Below are 12,511 nucleotides of genomic sequence, written 5' to 3' on the forward strand. Positions count from 1 at the left end.
CATTTGATTTTGTTGGAATTTTTTAGATATTATATTGTCTCCTTGACAATAACAACATATTAGTTGTTATTTCATTTACTTCTTTTTTGTTTGTTTGACATCTTATGTATTTGAAAAAAAAATTGTCAAATAATCGATCACAGATGTCATTTGTTTCAAAACGTTGAACAATATCTTGAAATTCATTACATGACGTCACAAAGTATATCGGTTTTTAGATATTCTAAAAATAACCGTGCAATATGCTTTTTGCTGTGCAATATGCTTTTTGCTATCCGCCGTTTTCTCTCTACCTTCGAAAATATAGTTTAACATGTGACTATCCCTAAACGAATCAAATTTGTTAAAATATACGAATTAATAATATTATAATATATCATATATCAAATAAATTCTTGCGAAGGTTAGGTGGTGGTCGCGTCATTATACTATAGTTCGGGGAGTTACCAATCTCTTGTATCATATGTTTCTGATACACCATATTAATTCCCATTTCAATCTTGAGAAGCAATTGTTATGGAAATTTGGTAAATATTTTCCTTCTTTTCCTTTGATTCGTTTTCATTCAACGATTTCTTCTTTCTTGTGACACAGTTAATGTATATTCTGTAGAGAAGAGTGAATATTGTAAGCGAAGTAACTGAGAATACTCCAAAGATCAAAGAAAAGACAACTATTTTTGTTGCATCATCCGTTTCAAAGGATAAATATATTAAAGTCGTTGACAGGGCAACATTCTGCGATGATACCTCGATGCCGATGGTTCGACATTGTTTGTGAGAAAGACATGCAATTCTGGAACCTGCATATCCGACAGACAGTCCAAAACACGGTAGAACAATTGCTAAAAGAATCATTTTCCAATCTGAACTGAACAATCCGGGATACAGATACATATTTATGGCAAGTATTATTACAATGAAAAGCATTCCAAGCACTCCTCCAGCCTAAAACATAATAACAATAATAAAGAGTTATTAAGAGCTACGACGGGTGCCACATGTGGATCAGGATCTGCTTATCCTTCCAGAGCAACTGGCATCCACCCGGATGTTGGTGGGACTCGTTTTGCTCAGTCTTTAGTTTTCTATGTTGTGTTTTGTATACTTTTGTTTGTCTTTTGGTCTTTTCTTTTTTTTTTGCCATGGCGTTGTCAGTTTATTTTGGACTTATGAGTTTTAATGTCCCTTTGGTATCCTTCGCCTCTCTTTGCCATGGCGTTGTCAGTCTTTTTTCGACTTGTGAGTTTGAATGTCCCTTTGGTATCTTTCGCCTCTTTTTGCCATGGCGTTGTCAGTCTATTTTCTGACTTGTGAGTTTGAATGACCCTTTGGTATCTTTCGCCTCTCTTTGCCATGGCGTTGTCAGTCTATTTTCCGACTTGTGAGTTTAACTGTCCCTTTGGTATTTTTCGCCTCTCTTTTGTCAAGGCGTTGTCAGTTTATTTCCGACTTGTGAGTTTGAATTCCCTTTGGTATCTTTCGCCTCTCTTTGCCAAGGAGTTGTCAGTTTTTTTCGACTTCTGAGTTTGAAATGTCCCTTTGGTCGCCTCTCTTTTATTAGTTATAATACAGTTATTTTGCCTCTCAAGTTATTTTTTTTAACAATTTTTCAAACCTATCTGAATGGTACATTTTGTTGATAAATAATTGAAGAAATTAGTTGGTCACATGACCTTTTTTTCGTGCCTCAGTAAGCATAACAATTAACTTAAGGATTCTTGTTTGGTACACATTAAAATAAAAGAATACCTTCAAAATATATGTCGCGAGCTTTGGTAGCTTCTTCAAGATAACCATTCCAATAGCTACAGGAACAAGTATCGTAACCAAGGAGATGACTATGATGACGTATGGCACAGTAAGCGTCGATGTAATGAAACTACGGGAATACACCCACAAGTTCAATGGCATCATTCCTATTGCAACCGTTGTGGCAAATGTTGTCATGCAAACGCTGAAATTAGATGGAAATAATGACTGAATTATTCTTTTTGCATAATCATAATCATAATATTTATACATGTAACATTTAATAATAAAAAAAGGATAATAATAAAAATACTTAACTGGTGTATGGAGAATACCCTTCACGTGTGGCTACTCACGATCATACTATCATTATTTATAAGTTGTTGTACTTCAATGTCATGTTTCAAATGAATATGAGACCTGTGATACATCATGTGGAGTCGTATGCACGGAAGGTCCATTTTGTATCATTGTCAACAAGTGGAACCTCGAACCTCATAAACTTCAAGTTCCAAAACATAACTGCTTCTTGAAATTGCATATACTTTTCTAATATAAGCAGTTTTATTACATTGCTTGCAATGAATTACCGTGGTTTCCCTGTGAAATAAAAACCGATAATTTCACATGTGAAATAAACTCGGTTATTTCACTCAACTGACGTCAAACAACAATAGGCGTTGTCAAGACGTTGTCGACGACGTTGCATCAAAACAAATTGTGAATGCGTAGAAAAAGATATAGTTCCTTACATTTTCTACTTTATTTCCATTAAAAAGCCCATTATCAATGTAATAAAAAGAATAACTAATCAAAGAATTCAAAAATCGAAAAATATTCAACTCGTGACCGAACAACACTAATAATTAACTCATGCGCTACGTTATTCTTTTTATTACATATTTGGATTCCAAGTTCTGCTGTGAATTCCATTTTCGTTAGTGAGACATTTTAAATAATGTATTTTGCATATAAAAACAATATTGTTCGAGGTTTTGTCAGTTTACACAGCAACAATTTTGTCTGCTTGAACAACAACATTTTTGTCTGCTTGAAAAACATTTTTCTAAAAAGAAAGGATAAAGCATCCACATTCTTGGGCTTCTTGAATGCACTTCTAAATGAATGACCGCACAGATCCATTAAGATAAAGTGTCAGGTTTTGGTTCATCTGGTTCGCGCTTCAATCATTTTCTACCATAGTCCTCAACTGCATCCACCAGTAACCTGAAGTTCTTGTTCCAATTGATGGGCTCGGGAAGTCCATATTTCAGGCCGTTGGCTAGCAATTCTCTAAGTTGTTCATTGTTTAAGATGCCACGATGTCTGCAGTTATAATACGACCAGCGGGACTATATTTGAAGGGGGACGATGGACAAGATCAATTGGGAGGATTGATTTTACATCCCTCAGAGTAAATGTCTAAAATACCCTCTTGTTGTGGAAAATGTTAAAAGCAATAGGTTTGTTGAAGGTATATGAAATGATAGTTGTAGTTATACATTTGAGTTAATCATGTATTGTTTTCTGCACAGATTTTTGGTGGAAAGCTGTGGGAGTGTTTTGGGCCTCTTAAAAAAGTGAATTGAGCTTTGATAAAGGTGTGAAAAGAGCTTAGTTTGAATATAGTGAATTCCGAAAGGTTTATGAACCGAGGATAACAAACCATCTATAGACACGGTGTGAACTGAAGGTTTTGTATATGTTCGATAACCGTGAATCCTATTGTGTCGACCAGAGATTTTGAAAATTTTTTATTTGTTGACATCTGTGATGATAGTCAAGTTACTTTGAAAATAGGTATCAGAAATGGTTGTACTGAAAGTTTTACAGTTTTTCCGATTACATCCAATGGTAGTAAATGAAGGTGACAGTAGTTTGTCGATGTTCAAATCTTTTAAATCAATTAGGTAGTCACAAATCAAGGTAACAAACAAAGACTAAGTAAATCGCATGAACTCTTATAAGAGCGAGATCTGGTGCGTCGACAAGATAACCGTCTCTTGCTATAGCGTCATCCGCCATGCGAAAACAAAAAATGGCAAAAAAAAAAAAAAAAAAACAGATAAGACGACTTTACTGGTGTCCAGTGATCTGATGCTGGAGACACCGATACATCGTATCAGTCAACCAATTCGTGATGGTGACTGTAAACGAAATGTTTTTATTTGCATGAACAACACAACGGGTGCTACTTCCGGAGCAGGAACTGACCTTCCAGGGCACCTGCGTTCACCCCCAGTTTTTTTAGGGTAAGTGCTGCTCAATTTTTAGTTTTCTATGTTTGTTATTGTTGTTTTTTCTTTTCGTCGATTTTCTTTTTGGCCATCGTGTTGTCTTTTTTATGGAACGTGATTTTTAATTGTCTCTTGGTTTCGTCTCTATTTTTAAAGAAACCCGAAGATTATCGAATTCATTATAATACTTGTGTTTTCTTTATACACTCAAATGATTTATTTTGATATAAATACATAAAACATTACCTCAAACACACATCTCCGGATGAATAGAAAGTAATCAAATTAGATAAACTTCCTCCAGGACAGGTTGCTAGAATAAGTAATCCCAGTGCATCATACTTATTCAATTGAAACGCATGTGCAAATCCAAATGCCGTTAACGGATATACTATAAATTGCAATACCATTCCAATAATGACAGGAACTGGTTTCTTTATCTGCTGCAGTAGTTTTGTAGTTTCTATGGTACAACCGAGCGACATCAATATTACGGCTAAAATGACAATCATTAGTATGTCTGATGTCTTTTTTATGAATCTTTTAGTCGGATCGCCATCTTCTGCCGACATTAAATCTGTTGTGACATTGTATGATCCACTATTTTGCGTCGATGTCATATTATCAAACATGTTCACCCAGCTTCCTGTTGTTTCCATCTACGAAAAAGTAATTTAAAATCAAACAGGAAAATCTGCCATTTATTCCAAGACGGGAAGAACAAATATACAGGAACACGTTACAATCTAAGCAAACATATAACTGATAGATGTGTTTAGATTTGAGATGTGCTTGGAATGGAGGTATTCTAATCTAATAATAATCAATATATTTAGAGAGAGTTGCTATGTGTTTTCAAAAAGTTTATACTTTGCACTTTTTTAATCGTAAATAATGTCGATACTGTACTATGGTCCTTGCGAGCTCATTTGATGAAAATACAAATCTCCTTTATAAACATTTGGATTTGTGATTTAATAGCCAATTACATTCCACCTCCTTTGTTCTACCAGGAGTAATCTGGCTCAGGTCACCCCTACCAGATCACCCTGGCTTGAGTTTCTTTGTTCTGCATGCTTTCCTTTGTTCTGTAACATTTTGGCGGGAATGTCAAATCCACAATAAAACTTAGAAATATTTATACAGAAAAGACTAACTATCAAAATTTATGCTAAAAACAAAAAACAGTGTTTATGCTAGGAATCGAACTCATGACCGTTAGCATATAGACCACGAGTCTTTTTTTAATCTTTACATATAGACCACGAGTCATACCCCTACAGCAGGACGACTGGATACAAATTTGTGTTAATTTAACATATTCAAACATTGTGTCCGGGGTTCATAAAAGGTATATACTACATAGTAATATATAAAGTATATTATTATGATTGTGTGGCGTTCTAAACTAGATTTTATGAAGCGTAAATGGTTTTTTAACTAATCTAGAACAGCTGGGATGTAAAATAGTTATCCCATTCGGACTTGGTGTGTCAGTGTAAGATCACCCTCTGGCCTCCGGCCATCGGGATGATCTTACACTGACACACCGCGTCCTCATGGGATAACTATTACTGAAACAAGTATCCAGTAATGCCAAGGGAAAAGATGTCAATAATAACAGATGTGCATCCTACAACAATGAACAAAATTCATATACCGCATAGTTAACTATAATAAAAGGCCCCGGGAATGACAAACAATTATTATTATTCTTTAACATTTCATGCTTATTCTTTTATAATCTGTACGGATACGTCTATCAATCCGGAATCTTTCTATGTGTTATTATAGCGTGAATATGATTCTTGTTTATTATTGGCTTGCTAGAGCTGAAGGTTATATATAAATTCTTACATTGGTACCAGTGGATTTTTGGATTTATCCAATCGAGATAGTTGAATTAAATTTCGATAATCTAACTATCGAGATTGGAAAAATCCGATATCCACAAGTTACTGTGTAATAATCTGTTTCACTAATGATTGTCAAATACATTTTCATTTTAGTTAAACGAAAAAAAACCTTCGGGTACCTTCCAAATTCCACAAAGTTGTCAATTTCTCTAACAGCTGTCAGCACATTTCGATTAATTCAGTAAGCTGATAACGGTTATGATAACTCAGCCAATCTTCTATAGAAATCATTTACAACCACATGTTGATTAATTATTTTTAAACAATGTGTCCAGAAAGGGTTAAATTGCCAAAGAATTAGAGAAATTCTATGTATTTTCTTTTAAATACAAGACGTGTAAATGCATGTGGCAAAAGTGTAAGACAGAATAAAAAAGAAACGAGATACGAATATCTGACAGAATATTGCCCTGTAAATATATTCGATGGGCCTTAACTTACTTAGATGTAAGCAATTATAGATCACCATACGGTCTTAACAATGAGCAAAACCAAAACCGTATACCGTATAAAACAACCCCAAAGTGCAGTAGGGTAATATGTTTATCGCTGGACTTCTCCCATTCGAGATGAAAACTCATGCTTGACAGTGCGGATTGTATGAATACAGTCATTTGTAGTCTGCATGCCGGTGGCGTCAACTATGATCCGCTTGTTAAGAATGTCACACTCTTTGCACGCCAAATAACATTTAAATCAACTCTTCGGGCAAATCCCTAAGTGACCTGTTACAAGGCAAACTTTTTTCAGCTATCTAATAGACGTGTTAGGAAAGGGATTTAAATACTGCGCTGATGTTAAATAACAATACCGATACAAGATTTAGGTGTGGACTTTCTCAAAATGTAATTGCATTCAAAAGTAGACCGGCGTAGTCTAGTTAAGCTTTGTGGTGTGTTTGATACAATATGAAGCAAAAAGGGTTAACGTCGACTCCAAATTTTAAGACGTGCATTGGCCTTACGTAGATTTTCATACATTCATTTACATTTATTTGATTTCGGAGTGCAAAACAAAACTTTGAAAACAAAATATATGTAGGGGTCAAGAATGGGAATGACGGATTGTATGGCCACAAGTCCAAATATAAACATTAAATTATTATTAGTAGAATATGTTTAATAGTCAAATAACTCAGTTTGCCTCTCCACAAGTCCAGCACACAATTCAACAATTTGATTTGATTCATGTCTTGGATGTCTTTATAAAGTTCCAACAACCCTTAATGTATTTTAACGTCTGGTGGCGTGTCCGACATAAACTTGACATTATGAAATTCTTCTATATTTAGTTTTTTTGCGTTTTCTTTTTTGCCTGTGCGGTTTTGTATTATTTTGTGTCTCCTATATGGCGTAACAATTGGTGGAAGGTTCGCATAAATCTTATCACATAAATTAACACAGTTTGGAGGAAAATCCAATTCCAAGTTGCTGTCAATTTCTTGGAAGAAGGTTGTCTTGCTGCGCATCGTTTTAATGTTCAAAGAATACCACTTTTCAAGAGCCGTATGTGATTCGTATTGTCGACTACTATCTGGGTATGAATGCCATGAATGGACAAAAAGGACGAAAGAACGGACGGGTGGACCCATCCACCCATCACTATGTACCGTCCAATTTAGAAAGCGGAGTGTATAGTGAATATGAGGCAAAACAAAATGAAGAAAATCGAAAATAAAAAAAAAAAAAAATTGTCCGACATATAAACTAGCAGGCTTTGCAAGAGGTGAACATGACTATTCCATTTTCAAGCTATCCTCCTTATCCAAAGATAATAAAATTAACTTCTCCATATGAAATTTTAACGCCACTTTCAACAATATCTCAATTTAATCGTGCTGATCTGTTTTGTTGGTGGAGGAATCCGTGAATACCAAGAATAAAAACTTCCGACCCTTCACCGAAACGTAAATTTAACATGCTTGAATAAGGACCAAAATGTAGTAATCTTTTTAAAATTTAGATCGATAACATATTTTGTCCGAAAAACTAATTGACAAAAGTTGATAGAAAGAAAAAACGTCAGTTGAAATGTGAATTAGAATTAATTCAAACATTTTAGCGTTTTTTTTTTAGGTATTGTTCCTTTTCGGCATTACATTAAATTAAAATAAATAGATATTAAAATTGAGTACGCCTTTGTTTCATTCTTTTATTTTTTTTACTTGTCAAGTACACATATTTCTAGTTTTTTTTTTATTAGATTTTTTAAGCTACACATTTCTCTATTCTAGAAAATAATGAGATGTGGTATGATTGTCAAAGTAGATAACTATCTACCAGATACTAAATAACGTAATGTGTGCAATTATAGGTCACCGTATGACCCCAACAAGGAGCAAAACTCATCCCGCACAAAAGCTATGAAGGCCCCGACACGAAAAGTATGTATTAGATAATTTTCAAATAAAGGAACATTTTGAACAAAGATTGATGTATAGTAAAACAACAGTGCACACGCTGTTATGTCTCGCCTGCTTTACTGATAATTGATTTTATTTTGATAGTCCTAAATATAAAGCTTTACTACAAGTATCACATAAAGTTAACATGATCCAAAAAAATGAGGCCAAGGTCAGATAAACCAAACAGGAAATACATGAACACCTTACAATCATTCCATACACCAAATATAGTTGACCTATTGCTTAAAGTTTCTAAGAAACAAACTGAACCAAGAAAATTTAAAATTGACCAATGAACCATGAAAACGAGACCAAGGTCAGATGAACCATGCCAGACAGACATGTACACCTTACAATAAATCTATGCATTAAATACAGTTGACCTATTGCGTATAGTATCTAAGAAACAAACTTCATCATGAAATTTTAACATTGACCAATGAACCATGAGAACGAGACCAAGGTCAGATGAACCATGCCAGACAGACACGTACACCTTACAATCAATCCATACACCAAATATAGTAGACCTATTGCTTATAGTATCTGATATATGGACTTGACCACGAAAACTTAACCTTGTCCACTGATCCATGAAATGGGGTCGAGGTCAGATTAAAACTGTATGACAGACATGAGGACCTTGCAAGGTACGCACGTACTAAATATAGTTATCCTATTACTCATAATAAGAGAGAAATTAACATTACAAAAAATCTTAACTTTTTTTTCAAGTAGTCACTGAACCATGAAAATGAGGTTAATTAAGGACAATGGACATATGACAGACGGAAATTTCATAGCATAAGGCATCTATATACAAAGTATGAAGCATCCAGGTCTTCCACCTTCTAAAATGAAAAGCTTTTAAGAAGTTTGTTAACGCCGCCGCCGCCGCCGCCGGATCACTATCCCTATGTCGAGCTTTCTGCGACAGAAATCGCAGGCTCGACAAAAAACGGATTCGAATGTGATTTGATTGCAGTTTTTTTTGTATTCATTTATTTTGATCACTTTACAGATTTTCCTTGTAGTCATTCAACAAATTAGAAAAAATTGGGTCAACAACGGTCTTAAACTTAATCGATCACTACTATGAAACAATGCAATTTTATGATAATAATATTGATAATAATTAAAAACCAATTGTTCAGAGAACAATTGAAGGTCTTTCCACCCATAAAGATCTACTTTAATATAGAACTATTACAATTCGGTTTAAAATATCATATCCAGCGTCAAATGATAGCTTACTGTACACTGATTCCAAAAATATATGGTTTCTATACATTTTTTTTCTAAATAAGTGAGATAAATTGTTACTTCCGGTTTGAAAAATGTCACTTCTGGGTTTTTTTTATAGTTTACTTGATACTGATTCCAAAAATATATGGTTTAATATACTTTTACATTAAATAAGTACAAAAAATAGTTACTTCCGGTTTACACATGGTCACTTCCGGTTGGCTTATCCATGATCAAGTGGCTTGCAACGTAATGCAAAAAGTCCCATGGCTTTATCATGTATACATATGAGGTAAATGCAAAGGTCAATATCTAGAACGTCAAATTTACCTTTGACCTTGAGCTCAATTTCAAGTTCATAAACCAAGGGCTTCAAATCAAAAGACTATAGGTCTTAATTATATATGGTTAATGAGTTATATCTCTATATGCCTAATTTTTAATATAAGAGGGGAGAAAACTGAAATTTAATGTTAGTGTACCCTTTTAACCAAAATTTATGTGTTACGACATGTCGCAACTTACAATTTAGTAAAAATATGTTGTCGATATCTTATACGGTTTTTGAAAAGAATTGAAGATAAGCCAAAATTTAAAATATGACCTCGACCTCCGACCTTGACCTTATTTTCTTTTTTTTTGGACCAAGGACCTGAAATCAAAAGATCCTAGGTCTCTATCACTTATGGTTTACGAGATAGAAATGCATATCACTTATATCAAATGCAAAAGGGGAAATAACTCTCATATGGATTGTTCGTATGGCTTCGGTCAAAATTGGACAAATCATGCGAAGGATATAACGAGCAATTTTATAAAACAAATTTGTCGCTTTCTCATACGGTTACGGAGGAGATGCAGTCACAAGGAAAATAGTGTTCGGGAAGTTAAGTCCTTCAAGAAAAGTATTCGGTTACGCAGGATAAATTTCAAAGGCGCATAAACTGTTCGATATCATATACCAAACATCTAAGCGACATCTTTCGAAACAAAATTTATACGCAAGAAATAAAAGTGGCGGAAGAAGAAAAAAAAATAATAATCAGAACAAATACAATAGGTCTTTCCACCGAAAAGTGGAAAGACCTAATAATGTTGTTTTGCTGGATCCTCCTCGGTGTATTGCGGAATAAATTGTTATCATTTTATTGTTCAAAAATCATCTCAGCATTATTAAACAAACCCATACAGGTAGTTTTAATGAATGATACGCTGTGCTTTTTGAGATGGTCTCCACAATCGCCTGTAGTGGGATTGGTATTTAACATCAGCGTCAAAATCGTATTGACTTTTCTAACACGTCTAAATATACAGTCCTTTTACAGTGGAAGTCGACATTTTTACCCTTTATCCCGAACCACTTTATATATGCATGAAAAATTTGCCACTGGAAGTTAACCAAACAGCTCACCAGTCCATTCAAGTAAATTTAGTAAAGATAGAAACGGCCCGAGTGTGAATGACATTCAGGGGGGATTGACTCTTAGACTTCTTCTTTACATTAAGAATAAGCTGGGAAAAGAAACATTTTAAGAGATTCTGAAATCATACAAAATTCAAATCCTTGGTCAAATTAAAATTTGTAATAGAAGATATTTTAAAATTCGGAACCATAAAACAGTTTCAATAATAATACTTAACTTACGTATGAAAAGTTTATCGACAAATTACAAACGAAAAATGTAACACGTTAAAAATCCATTACTGCTGAATTCGTTTTTCATGACCAGGAAATACATATTATGTTTTCAAATTTATTATACTACAAATGTATATTGTACTATAAGACGCCGAAGGTGACTTGTTACACCCTTTGAACTAGACGTGTCGCATTGTCATTCATTTAGATAGTTTGCACCTATTATTCAAATGTCTAATTCGATTTTTCACCTGTTACAAAAACAGGATACGTCATTTATTACATTTACGTACAATAACATATTTGATAAAGTTGTGTCGTCAAAATCGTTGACTTTCTTTCCTTCATTTTTCCCACTTTAGCAATGACGGAGCTTGATACTTATAACTTTAATGCACAGCAAAAAAAAATAGTTATATTTAAATTTCTCGATTCTTTTATAACTAGTACCGACTACGAGGATGAAATGTGGTACAGAAATATGAATACCGGGATATTTTCAGTCCGTTAAAAAAATCCATACGGAAGGGGGTATTCCATTGTGCTGTGCGCAATATATATTCAGGTCGAGTCCGGTTGGAAGGGGCTTTAAATGTAATGCCTCATGTAGACAGAATGTCACGGTTTCTTACCCTTTGAAGAACCAATACAACATGGTAGGTTGCCTGTTTTCCCTTCCCAGCATACAACCTGTTTAAGGTGCCAAACTACCAATTCAAATACCTATATATATTGCGGTATAACATTTCTTCCTCAAGTTTATTGTCTTCTGTTTAGTAATAATTTGATAATAAGATCTGTTTTGTTACATCTTGTGATCCGTTTATTTGGCAATCGCCAATGGCAGTCAGCAGGTTTTTAAGAACATCAGTTGTTCGACCTGCTAGTTAAATGTGTTTTGTTAAAATATACTTTTTCATTCATTTAGTCTTTTTGAAAATGTTGTTTGTGCTGTATTTGGACCCCTATACATATATATATATATATATATATACATATATATATATATATATATATATAGAAGTCTATAAAAAAGACCAACCAGCAAATTTAATATGTACCGGTCGTCTAGGATAGACGATACTGCGCAGATAAGGACAAAATTATATAAGTCTGAAGATTTGCACAACGGTACTAATATAAGATGGTAATATACGAAGCTGATGTTATAAAATCGTTTTGAAAATGTTGTTTGTGCTGTATTTGGACCCCTATACATATATATATATATATATATACATATATATATATATATATATATATATAGAAGTCTATAAAAAAGACCAACCAGCAAATTTAATATGTACCGGTCGTCTAGG

At 33.9% G+C, this 12,511-nt stretch overlaps 1 protein-coding gene across 1 annotated transcript in view; it reads right to left on the reverse strand.

Annotated features, from left to right (window-relative positions):
* Positions 1-372: 372 nt before the first annotated feature.
* Positions 373-12,511, reverse strand: part of LOC127723374 (ileal sodium/bile acid cotransporter-like) — a 48,936-nt gene continuing 36,797 nt past the window's right edge. The window contains exons 3-4 of the mRNA XM_052229950.1: positions 1,752-1,956; positions 373-947 (exon numbers count right to left, since the gene is read on the reverse strand). Coding sequence (XP_052085910.1) covers positions 495-947; positions 1,752-1,956 — 658 coding nt within the window. The 3' untranslated portion in view covers positions 373-494. The remainder of the gene's footprint in view (positions 948-1,751; positions 1,957-12,511) is intronic.

This window comes from Mytilus californianus, unplaced genomic scaffold, assembly GCF_021869535.1.
Source record: "Mytilus californianus isolate M0D057914Y unplaced genomic scaffold, xbMytCali1.0.p SCAF_13, whole genome shotgun sequence".
NCBI classification, from domain to species: domain Eukaryota; kingdom Metazoa; phylum Mollusca; class Bivalvia; order Mytilida; family Mytilidae; genus Mytilus; species Mytilus californianus.